Source organism: Sciurus vulgaris, assembly GCF_902686455.1.
Source record: "Sciurus vulgaris genome assembly, chromosome: 9".
Classification (NCBI taxonomy): Eukaryota; Metazoa; Chordata; class Mammalia; order Rodentia; family Sciuridae; genus Sciurus; species Sciurus vulgaris.
The window spans coordinates 70,270,819-70,288,434 of record NC_136469.1 but is presented as its reverse complement, the minus strand read 5'-3'; the positions used below and the strand labels follow the sequence as shown (position 1 = coordinate 70,288,434).

The 17,616-nt window shown below is 38.5% G+C and overlaps 1 protein-coding gene across 6 annotated transcripts in view; it reads right to left on the bottom strand.

Annotated features, from left to right (window-relative positions):
• The window catches only part of FAM13A (family with sequence similarity 13 member A), a 378,453-nt gene that overhangs the window by 335,650 nt on the left and 25,187 nt on the right, over positions 1 to 17,616 (bottom strand). Inside the window, exon 1 of one of the 6 annotated variants that reach the window (XM_079153219.1) lies at positions 12,379 to 12,719. The exons of 3 other annotated variants lie outside the window; for them this stretch is intronic. In XM_079153219.1, coding sequence (XP_079009345.1) covers positions 12,379 to 12,453 — 75 coding nt within the window. In that variant the 5' untranslated portion in view covers positions 12,454 to 12,719. Of the gene's footprint in view, positions 1 to 12,378; positions 12,720 to 17,616 lie in introns of those variants that run through there. 2 more of the 6 variants (XM_079153211.1, XM_079153217.1) reach the window with 2 other exon arrangements.

Genomic DNA, 17,616 nt, shown 5'->3' with positions numbered 1-17,616 from the left:
GGTCTTTAAATGAAAGTAATATGTGCACTTGATCAAACTCACACAGCATACAACAGTTGGAATGGAAAAGTCTCTGTGTTTGTCAGCTTTCTGTTGCTGTGACAACTTGGAGGAGGAAAGGTTTGTTCTGGCTCCATTGCTCTGGGCCAAAAGTGAGGGCAAATGTTGAGGTGGAAGGATGGGGTGGAGGAAAGCTGCTGAGCACAAGGTAGCTAAGCTGCAGAAGCAAAGGGGAGGCAGGGGCACGCTCCCAGGAACCTACTTCCTCCAACGGTGCACACCACCTACCTACCATTCCCATCTTCTCCCACTAGTCCATTCAAATTATTAATCCATCAAATGGATTAATCTACTCATGATGTTGGAGCCTTCATAATTCATTCACTTCCCCGAAGCCCAATCTCTGGACATTGCTGCACTGGGAACCAAGTCTTCAACACATGACCTTTTCAGGGATACTCCAGATTCCATCCCTAACAGTCTCTCTGAGCCCCAGTATTTCTTGCAGAAATTTTCTGTGCACAATTAAGCATATACATGTACAGTCTTTTAAACAGAGAAACACAGGGGCTGGGAATGGAACTCAGTGACAGAGTACATGCTGAGCTCCAGGTGCAATCCTCAGGACCAAAAAAATAAATAAAATGAGAAAGGGAATTATATTATTTGTATATTTATGCATCTAGCTTTTGACACTTAATGATATATTTTAGAGGTCTTCACTTATTGGCACACACAGGTACACAGACACATAATTTATTTAACCCAAGTCTTTTTTTTTTACTGGCACTAGTGTTATTTATAGTTCTTGCTATCAGAAATACTGTAGAAATAAAATATTTGCACACATTTTTACATAACTTTACAAGTACTTTTAAGACAAATTCCTAGAAGTGAAATTGTCGATAAGTAAGTATATAAATTATAAATTTTCTTTTTAAAAATTGTATTTGTTCTTTTTAGATATACATGACAGTAGAATGTATGTTGACATATTATACATACATGGTGTATAACTTATTCTCATTAGGATTCCATTCTGTGGTAGTACTTGTGGAGTCTCACTGTAGTGTATTCATATATGAACTTAGGAAAGTTATATCCAGTTCATTCTAATGTCTTTCCTATTCCCATCCCTGCGCCCATACCTTCATCCCCCTTTTGTCTAATCCACTGAATTTATATTCTCCCCCAACCCTGTTGTGTGTTGGCATCCACATATCAGAGAGAACATCTGGCCTTTTGTTTTCTAGGATTGGCTTATTTCACTTAGCATGATCATCTTCAGATCCATCCATTTACCAACAAAAGTCATACAAAAGTCATTCTTTTTATGACTAAGTAATATTCCATTATATATACATACCACATTTTCTTTATCCATTCATTTGTTGAAGACAGGTTTACAGTTTGACTAACAGCATGAGAAAGTGTTGGTTTACTTCATTCTCATGTCTAATTCGGGTACTATAAAAATGTTAAATGTTGCCAATATTTAATTATGAATAAGCATTTTTCATATGTTTATTAGCACCTTAATTTCTTATTTAAGAACCTCCTGTCCTTAAGATTTGGACATTTTTAGCCATCAAGATTACAAATAAGTGAGGCGAGGGGGCGTACGTCTGTAATCTCAGCGACTCGGGAGGCTGAGGCAGGAAGATTATGAGTTCAAAGACAGTTTCAGCAAAAAGCCAGGCTCTAAGCAACTCAGTGAGACCCTGTCTCTAAAGAAAATACAAAACAGGGCTGGGGATGTGGCTCAGTGGTCGAGTGCCCGAGTCCAATCCCCAGTACCACTCCCACAAAAAAGAATACAAACAATAGGGACTGGAGTTGAGTGTTTGCCTAGCACCTGTCAGGCACTGGGTTCAAACCTCAGCACCATATAAAATAAATGAATAAAATAAAGGTATTATGTCCATCCACAACTACAAAAATTAAAAACAAAGAATACAATTATAAATGCTGGAGAGGATGTAGAGAAAAAGAAACATTTTTACATTATTGGTGGGATTGTAAATTAGTAAAAGCACTATAGAAATCAACATGGAGGTTTCTCAAAAGACTAAGCATGAAACCACCATATGACCCAGCTCTACCACGTCTTGTTATGTATCCTAAAGAGTTAAAGTCATCATACTGTAGCAATTCATGCATACCCATGTTTATAACAGCCCAATTCATAATAGTCAAACTACACAGCCAGCCTAGGTGTTCATCGACAAATGAATGGATAAAGAAAATGTGGTATATATTTTGGAGTTAATATGGAGTTGTATTCAACCATAAAGAAAAATGAAATTGTAATTTGCACGAAAATGGATGAAATTTGAGAACATTATGTTAAGCAAAATAAGCCAAACTCAGAAGGTCAAGGGTTGTATGTTTTCTCTCACAAGTGGAAGCTAGAGAGGAAAAAGTAAAAGAGAGGTTGAGATGAGGGAGTTTAATGAAAATTGAAGGGAAATCAGTAGAGAAAAGGGACCAGAGGGAGGGAGAAGAGGAGGGTAAGGGGAAGTACTGGATCCAATTATATTCCATGCGTATATAATTATGTCAAAATAAATCCCACTATTGTGTATAACTATAATATACTAATAAAACATTTTCAAAGAAGAGAATTAAAAATGACTTGGCTATTTTAATATTATATTTCTTTTTCTTATTGATTTGTAGAAATTTGCATATTAATTTTTTTTTCTTTTGCCAGGCATGGTGGTACCCGCCGTTTAATTCCAGCAACCTCAGGAGGTTGAAGCAGGAGGATCACAAGTTTGAGAACATCCCGGCAACTAGTGAGGCGCTGACTTAGTCTCAAAATAAGAAGAGGGAGGGTGGGTTGGCTGAACATTGCTCAAAGTCGGAGTAAAAAAAAATATTCAAAAAAATCTTCAAGGCTGGGGTTGTAGCTCAGTGATGGAACGCTTGCCTAACCCGTGTGAGGCTCTGGGTTTGATCCTCAACACCACGTAAAAAATAAATAAAGGTGTTGTATCTATCTACAACTAAAAACATTAAAAAAAAAATCTTCAATTGAAAAAATGCCTGCTATTTATAGAATCATCTTATTAATATATTATTTATATTCTCTTATTCATCTTACATAAACTTAATTATACTATTACTTGCTGTGGTACAACTTTGTAAACTGTTATAAATTCATAGTTACAGATAACAAAGTATGCTTTTTTATATTTCCTTTTTTCAAGAACTAATGGACACAAGCTTCTTCCTGGTCTCTGAAATTTAATTTCACTAAATTCAGTTTTAAGATGTAGATCAAATTAATGTAATTCTGGTGGGTTTAACACAGTCTTCTGGCCCAATTAACCCATTCTTCTACTTCATAAGCTGCTTCACACTGGTTTGCTCTTTCCACCATGGCTACTAAAGCACATGGACATCAGATGAATCTGCCTGATCAACTGCTTCAAAAGACCTGACCCTTAAAATAACTAATATAGATTCTGGTGACTTCAGCCACATTTTCTGACAATCTCTTAATATTAATCCTTAATTGTGTCACTAACTGTGTATTATAATGTGTGTGTCCCCCATTCTCACATGGAAACCAAATCTTGGATGTGGGGTATTAAGAGGTGGGACCTTGGAAGGTGGTTAAGTTGTGAGACTCTTCCCTCAAGAAAGGGACAAATGCCCTTATTAAAGAGGCCCGAGGCTGTTTCTTTCCCCTTCTGCAATCATAAGACAAAGCAGTAAGGCATCACACATGAAGCACAGAGTCTATCAGAAAATGGACTCTTCTTGTATCTTGATCTTGGACTCTCCAACCTACCGAACTATGTGACATAAACCTCTGTTGTTTATAAATTAGCCAGCCTAAGTTATTTTATAACAGCAGCCTGAATGGACTAAGACACTATGTTTTTGGTTTTTGAATTCTGTACAGCAGAGATGAAAACTCAACTTGCACTACAGCTTTGCAGAAGAAAATCCATGTTATGCTTTTGTTTGCCTAATTCTTACTTAGTCTTCCTCCAATCGTTCACCATTGTTTATTGTAGAAAGAAGCAAAGCTAAATGTTTAAGCTTGAACTGAATTTGGTCTAAATCCAATAATATAAAGTCACTTCAGATCATAGATGTCATTTTATTTAAAATAAAGTAGACTCCACTTATAATTTCAGCATTAAAGAAACCATCTCAAGACAAGACACAAAGTAGCCTGCCATATAACACAAGCCATATTTTATGATGCTATATAGCTTACAATATGTTTTCACATGACACTTTTATTTACCTCTCATGATAATCCAATTTAGGCTGCTGTCAACCCTACTTGATTGGAGAGGAAGGGAAGAGCTGTGAAGGATCCTGCCCAGGGCCAACCAGCCAGTAAGTGGCTGACCCAATATTCAAAGCAAAACTATGACTCCTGCCTCAAATCTTGCCTCATTCTATTTCATGACAGTTTTCCCTAAACATAGACTAGGAAGGCTAATAAGGATGAAGTGTACAGGTTAAGATGTTTCTGACTGGAATCCTGCCTAGGTGGGAGGCTGAGGCAGGAGGATCATGCATTCAAGGCTAGCCTGGGCTACTTAGTGAGACTGTTTTAAAATTTTTAAAAAAATTTAAAAAGGTCTCAGATATAACTCAGTGGTAGAGTGCCCCTGGGTTCAATCCCCAGTACTGCAAAGTTAAAAAAAAAAGAGTCTCGACTGTAAATAATTGAAATATCAGCTCAAATTGGCTAAAATAATAAAAATAGTTATTATTCTATAATAATACAAAGTTCAGGGAAGGGAGGACATGAAATTGGGATTCAATGATTCATGGAGGCCACTACTGTTCTACCATGTGTTGTTGTCTAAAATCCTCCTTCTTGATCCATTCATTAGATGCCTGCCAGTAGCACCTGGGGTGCATAACTCTTGCAGGAAATAGACTGCTACCCCAATGATGGGACAAACATCTTTGTCTTATGTAAAAAACATAGGTTATAGGGCAGAGACTGCATAAAATATTCCATGGGATATTTCTCTACATTTTCCAGCCACTTTTGCATTTAGATGGGAACATGTGACTAGATCAAAGTAATGAACTGAGAGAATGGAGTGTCACTTTTAGGATGAGACAGAGCATGTGTGCCTCAACTGTCTCTGTCTTTCCCTGATGTAACCTTAGGGTATTCACGGTCACATGTTAAAATAGCAAATCATCCAAAATGGAAGTAGCCTGGATACCAGAGTCACCAGATGGAGGAGGAAATCTGTTGGCTTGTATTAGACTTTAATTAATCTGCAAGTAAATGTTCCATTCCTTGAGTTACTGAGATTCTAGGGTATGAATGAATGTTGGAACATTTAGCATTAATATCCAGACTAATCAAGATTATATGTCTACCTGAGAAAAACTCTCACACACTGACCAGCTTGTATATCATCTGAGATGGCATGGTCATGCAGAATCACTTTCATTTACTACATGCAATTTTATAATAAGAGAATTCCTCTGCTTTTCAGTTGAAGATACAAAGCGGTGGTCGGGGGTAGGACACAAAAAATAGCATTTTTATTGCTAAATTTTGCTAGGTGGAAAATTGTGCAATTTTCATAAAGAACACCATTAGAAGATAGAATGCTTACACAGGTATGGCCTTAGCTTCTTGAGGGTCAATAAAAAAATAAACTTCACTCAGGCGAAGCTACTAAACCTTAGAGCATGACTTGCCTATTTTGGTTTCTGCAAACATTTATTAAGCAACTACTACTGCTTATCCCTGAGCAAGAGGCAAGACATGCAAATAAGATATGTCCAAACTTTACAATCTACTAGTGAGACATACAAAAGGATCATGTCCAGGAAATTGAACAGCTGGTCAAATATTACCTAAGATCTGCTATCAAAAAAGCAAACTGCTTAGTAAAGTCTAAGATCAGAGATCTGTTAGTGGCAAAAACTAGGACATTCCAGGTCTGCAAGGCTCCTAACAAAGGCCTACGTAATTTCTAAAAATTCAAATAAAAATAGCAAGGTTTTACAAAATCGAATTCTTCATGTTTAGAAAACCTAACTGCTGTCTGGGAGGAATGAATTCGACACCAAACATCAAACTAGGAACTACAAAGAAGATAACCATGAGCCCTGAAATTTGAACTTTTATAATATTTATTTATTATATTATTTAAGGAAATTCAATTCTGCTAAACAGAGAACAAGAGTAACAGTGAGGAGGATAGATTCAACTATGTACAGAGAACATGTAAGGAAGTAGCTATGGAGACTTGTTATGCCACACTAACAAAAAATATTGTAAATTTTTATAAATTTTATAAATAACAGGTATTTATATCTCATATTTCTGGAGGATGGAAAATCCAAGACCCAAGGTGCCTTACGGTTTGGATCTAGAATGTTCTCTGAATGCTCACGTGTTGATGACTTGTTTCTCCATGAAGTGAAGTTCAGAGTGGGCATATGGAAAAGTGTTTAGATCATGAGGGAGCCAACATAACCATGGATTAATCCATTGATGAATTCATAGCTAAATGGACTATGGCGAGGTAGTAGAAAATATAGGAGGTGGAACCTAATTAAAGGGAACGGACCCTTGAGAGTGTGCCTTTGAGAACTGTTATCTTGTCTTTGGAGCACACCTCTCTCCTCTCTCTCTCTCTCTCTCTCTCTCTCTCTCTCTCTCTCTCTCTCTCTCTCTCTCCTCACTGCTACAATGTGAGCAGCTTTCACCTACCACACCCTTTCACCATGATGTACTACCTCCTCATAGACCCTGAAACAATGGAGCCAAGCTACTATAGGCTGAAATCATGAGCCAAAATAAACCTTTCCTCCCTTAAGATTTATTTTTTCAGGTATTTTGTCACAGTAACAGTTGGCCAGCACAGTGCCTTGGTGTCTGGTGACTGATTTGAGTGGGAGTCCACTTCCTGATTTATAGCTGGCTTCCTTTTGTTATGTCCCAGCATGGTGGAAGGATGAGAAAACTCTTCGGGTCTCTTCTATAACAGTACCAGTCCCATTCCTGGGGGCTACACCTTCATGACCTAAGAACTCCCAGAGCCCCTGCTTCCAATATCATCACATTAGGGCATAGTTTCAACATACAAATTTGGGGAGACACGTTCAGTCTATGACATTCTACCTCTGCCCCATTCCTTGCAACTTCTTATCCTTTCATAGGCAAAATATACTTGTTTCATTCCAAGAGCCCACAAGTTCTAACTCATTCCAACTCTAACTCAAGAGTCTAAAGTCCAAAGTCTCACGTGAATATGATCTAAATCAGATATGTGTGACACTCAAGGTATGACTCATACTAAGGCAAACTCCTCTCCAGCTGTGAACCTGTGAAATCAGACAAATTAAAATGACTCACCAAAATATAATGGTGAGTCAGCCATAGCATAGGCATTCCCATTCTAAAAGGGAGAAAGAGAAAAGAAAGGAGCGAGGGGTCCTGGGAAAGCCAAAACTTGGAGAAATTCCATTAAACATTATGGGTGGAGAATAACCCTTTCCTTGCCTCAATGTTCTATACTCCAGGCCCACTGGAGAAGAGGCCCTGTTCTCTGGTCTCACTGTGGCAGGGATCCTGCCCTTACAGCTTTGCTGGGCAGGGGTTAGACTTCCAATGCTCCAAGTGGTCCTGCTCTCAGGACTTGACAGGCTGGCCCTGCAGCAACTCTCTGCCTGGGCCCCACCTCAAACTCTGTGGGATGGTGGTTCGTCCTTTGAAATCTAGGTGGAAGCAACCTTGCTCTCATGGCTCAAGTATCCTGGGCACTGCAGAGATGGGGCTATGTGGTCAATGAAGTTGGCTGCCTGAGCCCTCTGGAGAAGCTGCCACCAGAGTGCATTGGGCCTGCTGGAGCAGTACCTAGGACAGCTGAGGAGTGTGGCTCCAGAGTATGCGGAACCCAGCCTAAGATGTGAGGAGGTGCTAGATAGCACTTTACAAGATCCTGCAGACACCAGGCACAGCAGCCCCTCCTCTGAGACTGCTCTGGCTTGGGGCATCCACACTGGACCTGTGATGGGAATATGCACCCTTCTGATTTCTAAACTGCCTTTGGGGTTATTCGTCCATACATCTTGGAGAAAAGCTCCTAGTTTCTGTTGAGACAGTTGATCCATATTAACTTCCTTATCCAACAGTGGCTTGGTCAGACACTTGGTGATCCCCACTGCTCTCAACGGACTATCTCATTCTTTACAACGTGAATAGTCTGAGCATTTTCCAAATCTTTGAGTTTTGCTTTCTTTCTGATGAAGAAGTACATCTTTAAGTCATGTCTCTCTTCTCACATTTCATGATAAGCTGCCAGAAGAAACCAAGCCACTTCTTCAGCTCTTTACTTATAATTTACTTCAACTCAATGTCCAATTTCATTGTTCATAAGTTCTACCTTCTACAAAACACAATAATGAATGTAATTCTGTCAAGTTCTGTCAAAACACTAAAACTTGAACATGATACAGTCGAGCTCTTTGCCACTTTGTACGAAGGTCTCCTTTACTCCCGTTTCCAATAATGTGCTCCTCACGTTCATGCGGAACCTCATCAGAATGGCCTTGACCATCCATATTTCTACCAACATCAATCCTGTTCAGGATTACTTATCTCTTAGAAGACAAAGGTTCTCTCTACTGCTGTCCTTTTTTTCTTTGTCACTCACCTCACCAGAATTTTCTTTATAGTTCATTCATGGCAATGTAAGCTTTTTTTGTACTTTTTTTTTTTTTTTTTTGGACCCAGGACTGCTTAACCACTGAGCCACATCCCCAGCCAGTTTTTTTTTTTTTAAATATTTTTTTAGATGTTGATGGACATTTATTTATATGTGGTGCTGAGAATTGGAACCCAGTGCCTCACACATCCTGAGCAAGTGCTTTACCATTGAGCTACAATCCCAGCTCCCCAGCCATTTTTATATTTTATTTAGAGATAGGGTCTTGCTAAATTGCTTAGTACCTCACTGCTAAAGCTGACTTTGAACTCATGATCCTCCTGCCTCAGCCTCTTGAGCTACTTGGATTACAGGTGTGCACCACCACACCCAGCAATGTAAGCTTTTTCTAGCAGGCAACTCAAAATTTTATCAGCCTCTACACAATGCCCAGTTCCGAAATTGTTTCCACATTTTTAGGTGTTTGCTACGGCAGCATGCCATTTGTCAGAACTAATTGCTGTCTTTGTCTGTTTAGGCTGCTGTGATAAAATTACTATAAACTGGGTGGTTTATAAAAAACAAAAATTTATCTCACTCTCCTGGAAAATGGGAAGTACAAGACGGGGCACACAACGTTGTCTATGGCAGAGACATTCAGAGACATATTTAATATAGACAATTAAGTAGGACAAAATAAGCACCCAACAGTCATAAGGTATCAAGTATTTATGGACCATTGATTATAATTATTCAGGCCCCACGTATTGTCTGCTTGAGATACGTAGATAAAAATTCATAGCTCTTCAGTAGTGTACTGGCAAATTACAACTGTACCCAGGCCTACTTACACCTGATGACCGAGCAAGTTAGGCTGGTTCTAGACACATTCCATCTGCTCTGCACGCTACTCACACTCAGTGCTGGTCCTCAAAAGCACACCACGATCACGCAAGGCTAACATGGCAGGGAAAGGCAAGAGGGACTGGACGTCAGAACATAAATTCAGGAGTATAGTCCTTTCTTTCCACTTGCTTTTTAAGTAGGTAAACCAACCCCATCCTTCCCTCTTGCTTTTGCTATGCTTTGACTAAATAAATCTTATGGCTGGAATATTTTAACTTGATACATGAAACTTTCTGTTCTCTGACCATAAGTCCCTGTTTGTTCATGTGGAAGGTAGCTGATGGTACCAGGTGGAAAGGCCACAGGAGTAGGGGGCACCAATTTCAAGAAAGAGGCTACAGAGCCTGGAATATCCTTTAACTGTCAGCACCAGCAAGAGTTGGGGCTTACTCAGGGTGAGGAAAACACTGCCATGCCAAAAGAACTGATTCACAAATGCACCAGGCACAGGTCTGATACCTGAGCTCACTCACAAATCAACACATCCGGAGGGTAAGAGACTCCACACGTGCATCCTAGCTCTGGTTTCTCTGTCCACAAGGATATGAAAACTACCACTCACCACCCACCACTCCTCTAAATGCCCTCATGCGGCCTTGGACAGAGCAGTGGGAGGCATAGGAAATCCAAGGGTCAGGATTCACCTGAGAGAACCCAACATTTAAAACTAGAAGAGAGAAGATAACATTAATTGGCAAGTATAATTTCCCACTCTGCCTGTAGGTGGGTGGTTTACTGAGGAAAAATAGATTTGTTGCAAGAAAGCAATATTTTCTTTGTACATATGACTGGTTATGTAAGTATATGTGTGAGCACACTACAGTAATACTAGCAGCAAAATTCCATAACATTATCTATATGAGAAAGGGTTATATAAAATGACTAAGGAAGAAAAAGCAGGTTAGTCAATGGACATAGAAAGTGTCCCAGTTCAAGAGGTCATGATACAAGAGTTCACACAGGTGCACCCAAACACACACACTCACCCAGAACAAACATCTGTACTCCATTATTTGTCTGAAAAATGACTCTTCAGGAGCACGACACTTGAGCAGTAGGTACCTATAACATAGTCTACACAGAGAAGTCCCAAATTAAGAAACAGTCAATCAGCTCATGTGTAGGTAGTATACATGCACACACATGAAAAGTGACTTAGTTCTTACTTTCCCATTACAAATGTTAAGAAAAAAATTTTTATTCACCAAAAGCTACCATTTTCCAAACCTACTACATACATCTCGTAAAAACATACTGCTTGTAGAGTCTTCTACAGGCAAACTGGGGCAAAGCCCAATCAACGCAAGCTGTAGGCTGAATGGTAGGAATGATTGATAATTACTCAGCTACCAGAGTGAATAATCTCTAAAATTGCAATTTTTATGTCAACATGATATGAAATTTTGTACACACTTTGAATATAAATTGAGGGAAAATATGGAGTCAGTCTGAATTTCCGTCAAAGTATTGCAGATTGGTGTACTGCAGACTAAAAACATAAGTAAGACTCTAATTAGACAGAGATGGCAATACATGTGCATGGCAAGTACATCAATCTGCTGCCTCCTCCTATATGTTTTCAGTTATGAAGTATTTCTTTTACAAAGGTGGAAAAATAGAAGATGTGTCTCTGTAATAAAATCAAAGTCAGCATCTTACTGATAAATCAGATTTTGAAAGAACCGCTTTAGAGTGATAAAACCACGTGGGTGTCTGGATGTTGTAATCCAGGGGCTAAGACGGAAGAAAGGCACACAGGGTGCTGAAGAGGCTGAGCCTTCCCAGCAAAGCTAATAATCTGTGAGGCTGGTCCACCATCTGGTGACCATTCTGGGTCTGTGGGTCAAAAATGTCCTGGATATTTCTAGATATTTCGGGATGCCATCATAACCTACAAAAAATTACATCTCTTCCTGAAACTTAAAAAAAAAAAATCTGATTTGCATGTGATTTAAAAGGTGATAATAAAGAATATAATATTTCTCATTTACTACCTTTAGAGACAAATAAAATGCCCTCTTGGACTACAACATCAACTTGAAGTATAAATATGTATGCTACACACATACACTATACATATGCTTTTTCTACATACAAGTAAAAAGAAACAGAATTCTGTGAATTGCATTGACAATATTTGATCATTGCAATAAGTTGTTGTATAAGCACCAGCAAAATTATTTTGAAATTTCTGAAATTTATTTAGTTTTCAAAATATGCACATTTTCCCATGGATTTTATCTTACTTATTGCTACTACTGTTTCTAACCACCAGAATACAGATGAATAAGAATTCACGAACATTTATCAATGAGGCTATTCCCACATCATTTTCAACCACCTTTCTGAAACAAAAATTCCACAATTACCAAAGGAAAATAGGAATGTGAACTAGAAAAATATCATACGCATACTCAGAGATTATGAATCAGTGGTTATTTTAATTCTTTTCTTAGGCTAGCCACAAAAGTTTTCTAGCAACTAAGACCAAGCTCTCCTATTTAACTCTTTAGGAATGATAAAGAGCAAACACCGGACAGCGTTCCACATTAAACCAAGCTGACTTGCTGAAATCAACTCAAGCATGCATCTTTCTTCACCTTTTTTGGGAAGGAACGTGGACAAAATGCTGGATGCCACCCAAAATTCTGCTTAATATCCATCTGAATAGATAGGAATTTTGGCAACAAACCTTCCCCCTTCTCCTAAGAAGGGAAACAACAGTTCTGTCTACAAACATCCCCTCAGAACAGGGAGGGCAGAGGCCCCCTCTCCTCAGCCCAGCAGCACCCACAGAAGGCAGAAGGCCTGTACTCACACAGATGGCTAGCGCTCCTGCCCCCATTCTCTCAGGAAGTGTCTGGAAGAACTGATGAAGTCCAAACGAAAGCATTAAAAGGACAGCAAAATTAGAAAATTCCACTCCGTGGATATGTTTTGATTTGAAAAGCAGCTCCCAATCCGAAGGCCCCACAGTAGGTGAAGAGCGGCTGGACACATCTTAGGAAGTGTGGTTTTGCCTCTCATTCGGTTAAGCCCACATGGCTGGGAGGACGGCCTGGAGCTGAAATTTGATCCAGAGCAACGGTGTTGGCCAGCAGCAGGGGTCACATGACTTGGGTCTGAAGTTGCTGACATCCCCTTCTTAAGCCTGACTTGCTGGATACCACACACAGGCTCCTTCAGTTTGGAGAACTGCTGCGGGCCTGGTAGTATTCATTAATCCCACTCAGTACACAGAGTAGAAACACAAACTTGCTTCCTTGTCACTCTTGTCTCTAAGGAAAATTTACATAGTCACACTCAAGGTTTGAGTCCACTGGCACAAGCCTCATCTTTCTGAGGCAGTTTTCTATTGTCTGCTAGAAACCAGCAAAATTCTATCAAAGTTTTCTTCCCTCCACCCTTATCCTCTCAGAATTGTTTTAAATGGAAATGCTGTTTTTCGTGAAGGTATTTATTTTACTGCTTCTGATTCCTTTCGAGTTATCTTACACAAACTTATGTTAAACACAAACAGCATACTTCTAGACCTGCGTAATTCCACATATATGATTTGCAGTATGGAAATTTTGCCTGTAGTTAAGTTTCAATAATTTTCTACTTCACATACTGTGTCAATAGGAAATTTGATTATACAGTTTCCAACTATTTGAACTGAGGGCTAAAATATCTAGTTCAGGTAATATAGAAGGAAACTATCCTATTTTTAATACTACTTTTTCATTTAAAAAATTTTAATATATATTTGGCATGTTTAAAGAATGCTGAGTAATTTTACATGTGAAGTTTCATGTGACCCAGTTGTACTGATAATAATGGCATAATAATATTGTATCTTAAGAGGAATAGGTGGAAAGAAAAGGGAAAACCAAAATCAGCTCCGATTACATTTCCTTTCCAACTTAATATTTCTTGTTTGTTGATAACCAATCAGCACTACCCACAGCACAACCAAGATACCAAATCATATTAAGCAAACCACAGGATGTGACAGAGTATATATTATGTCTATGTGTGAATGTAAAACATTGTACAGACTCTACTTCCAAAAGGGAGGATATCAAGATCCCATACAAAGGAATGGGGTTGAGAGAATAGACAAACTCTTCTTCACTAAAAAAGAAAACTTCTTTCAACTTCATCTAGATTTTACCTTATGCTTCCCATTCACCCATCAGAAAACTGGACTGATTCCTAAAGTTTTATGATCTTGTCTTAATTTTCTGATAAGTATTGCCACTCCACTGTGAAAATTTACACCCTAAAATTAGGTCCCCTGTAGGCCCAATATGCAATATCACCTAATCAATATTCTTTACCTAACCTGACCAGACACTGCTATATGCTATACTGACATTGATTAAAAGGACATGGTACCTTCTTCATGAATAGTACAGTGTAGGGTGGGAAGAACAAAACTAATAACCAAAGGGTTATAATTAGTAAATGCACAAAGTGGTGCTCAGGATACACTTTCCTAAAATACAGTTCCCTGGCATATTGAATATTTTAAACTGAAGGAATTGAAGGAACCAGAGAACCAGGAAAGCTGCTCGCATCTTCCCTTTACCCTTCTCCCCTGAAGCAGATCATAAAACCACCCTCATGTGGGAGGTATCCTTCCTACTGCCAGAGAAAAAGATCACTTTTATCTCTGGAGATGAAGGGTCAGGGAGAAGAACCTGAGCAAACAGGACCAGCTAAATTTCCCTCATATCCCCTTTGTCCTATTATATTTCTCCACAACTTTCTACTCTCTATCAAACCTAAGGTAAAAGTACACATCAAAGTTAAGGTAAAAGAAACATTTCTTTGGGTCTTTGTTTCCTTATAAAGGCTCCCAGGTCACAAAGTTTATTGAATGAATTTGAATGCCCTTCTCTTAATAATCTGTCTTCGGTTACCGGGGCCTAGGCTATGAACCTAGGGTGTGAGGAGAAGATGTATTTCCTCCCCTACACAGATGTGCTTCTTTATTAAGAAGCAGAGGAAGTGAAAGAGAGAAACACAGACATACATCAATAGGTCACATAGGTACTTGCAGTATATTTTACTTGCTTGTCAAAAAACCATACTTTAAATTTCATTTATGCTAATTTTATGTCCCAATTTTTTTTTTCACTTAATGTGTATCAGAGGCATGTTCTCACATTGTTAATATTCTCACTATTGACAAATTGTCACATGTAATATTACCTATGGCATACATAACAGCTTCTGTAGTCATTCTCCCATCTCCAGACATTTATATAGCTTCTGATTTTTTATTCTGATAAAGATTTCTATAAATGAAATTTCTGGATCATAGAGAATATTGACATGTGTTTAAGGCTCTTGACATACATTGGCTTTGGCTGTCTATAATTTCTAACCCATCCAACCCAAATTTGAAGATTTTATGAAATATTTTCTAGTTTAATAAGTGAAAGTGACTTCATTTTAAAACATATTTCCTTTTATTATCAGTAAAATTAAATTTATGAACTTAAATAGCCATTTGTATTTTCTGTTCTGTGAACTATTTTTGGTCTGTTTTCTTTATCCATTATCAACTGGAATCCTATCAGCTGAGGTCTCGTTTATAGGGTCATGGTATGGATTAAATAATAAAATTCATTAAAAAGCACTTAGACTAGTACTTGGAAAGTGATAATTTAAAAACAACATTTTTGGAGGGCTGGGGATATAGGTCAACTGGCAGAATGCTTGCCTGTAATCCCCCCAAAAAATAATAATTGGATGCTTATTATATAATTTAGTTATATGCAGACTTGGAATTTATTTTAAAAAATAGCTAAATAAGATCTAAATTCATTTTTTCATTTCATGTAACTACTGTGACCCAGTCCTGCTAACAGTTCCCAGAATTCAATCTCTCTGATAATACTTGATTCTGTTCTCCCTCTTCATTGTGTCTGAGTCAATGGTGGTCCAGCAAGGGCTATATTTCCCAACCTCTTATAGATGAAGATATGGTCATGTGACCATGTACTCATTAACAGAATGTGAACAGATAGGTATGTGCAACCCATGTTGCACTGATCATAGAAAATGCCTCGTTCCACATTTCCTCTTTCACTTCATCATAAGCAGAAACCTAGTTTACCATAGAGAAAAGGGTCAATGTCCCGGGGATGATAGTAAATGAATGGAAGGTACCCAGATCTCTGAATAATCTTGTGGAGTACAGCTGCCTTGCAAGTATAGATCAATAGGACTCTTCCATGAGAAAGAAATAAAAATCTCAAATATGCTGTCTAAATATATAGATGTATAGATACCTTCTACTTCTCTCTCTGTACATATATATACAATTACACACGTTTGTCTTTACCCTGATACACTAACCAAATGATACAAACCCATTTATTGAGCAAATATTCCATTTCCCAATTATTTGTGATACTGTCTGCACTGTATCTTAAATTCATATACACATACTATACATACATATACACACACACATGCACACCCCAAGGTCTTTTTCAGGATAATATATATTTTACCTCCTTTTATATCCTTAATATTTTAATAACTACCATTATAATTCATTCCATATCTGATAAAAAATAGCCCTCTCTCATTGTCTATCTTTTTCAAAACGTTATTGCTCTCCTTTCAAATCAATTCTTCATGATACATTTAAAAAAAAAAAGTATTGTTAGAACATGATTCTGTGATATAATAAGAAATACATATTTAGTCTTAACCATGGACTTCTGACTCAAAGTTCCTAAAACTCAAGTGATGGGGAGATAGGAACACCTTTTTTAAAAATATCTGGTCTTAGTTCCCAGCTCTTGATACAAGTGCTCCTAGGATCCTTAGAATCTCCAGAGTGATAATAGTTCTTTTACATGCTAATGAGATGACTGTTGGCTGAGGCCCCAAGATAGTTTGGAGATCCGGGCTGGGGCAGCATGGTTTCAGAATAGTTTCAAGGCATAACTAACAGGGTTGGAACTTTCAGCCCCTTCCCTGACCTTGGAGGAAGGGGAGCACTGAGTTCATCACAAATGCCTGTGATTTAATCAATCATGCCTACATAATGACAGCTCCATAAAGATCACCCAAAATGGGGTTTGAAGTCATTCTAGATTCATAAACACCTAGAGGTGCTGAGAGAGTGGAGTAACAGAACAAAGTATGGGAGCCCAGGCCCCCTCCCATTTGCCTTGCTCTAGGCATCTCTTGCATGTGCCTGTTTCTGAGTTGGATCCTTCATAACAGTCAAGCACAAGCTAAGCCATGAACATAGACCAAACACGTTTGTATCTTTCCACAATGTCAGAACTTATTGAGCAACAATAAATTGACTGCCTGCACTACTTCCATGGGTGGTAGTTCTCTGAATACTTGTGGGCCACCTCCTAGTCCTAAACCAAGAAATCACAAGTTATTTTATTCTGATCTTAATTTCTAATATTGATAACACTCAAGTCATGCATCACTCTATACATAATTCTTTATATCCATATCATTTATATATAAATCATTTATACATGTAACATACACACATTTATACTACATATTTTTATATCATAAACTATTTATATTTATCACATATATGTTACAGAAAGGCTAAGGAAGGGTTAAGTGCTACAAGGGTTAAGAGACTGAACTGAGCAAAAGCAGAGAGCAGATACAAATGCAGAGTCACTGTAGGTGGTCAGATAAATGTATGAACTAGCCAAAGAATTAGTTCAGGGAGTACAGATGTCAAAATGCACGAAATTAGTCTGTGCCAAGGTCTGGGAACAGTTTCTCAGTGTTAGCTTGGAGTGGGCCATGAGTGGTCATCACCAGCAGGAAGCCTGCTGAGGCCTGGGAAGAGAGATTCAGAGGTTTATCACTGTGGCAATTTTCTGGGTATGGCTCATGATGACTGTTCAGGTGATGGAGTAAGGGTGCACTGTGTCCAGTCTCAGGGTGGTGCTCCTCCTTTGATGGGCCGTGGGTGAGGGGATTGTTTCATTCAGTGGTCTGATGTGCCTGATAAGTTCATGGGTTGTGGCGGGCGATGCCCAGGGTCGTGCCACAAAGACCAAGCTAA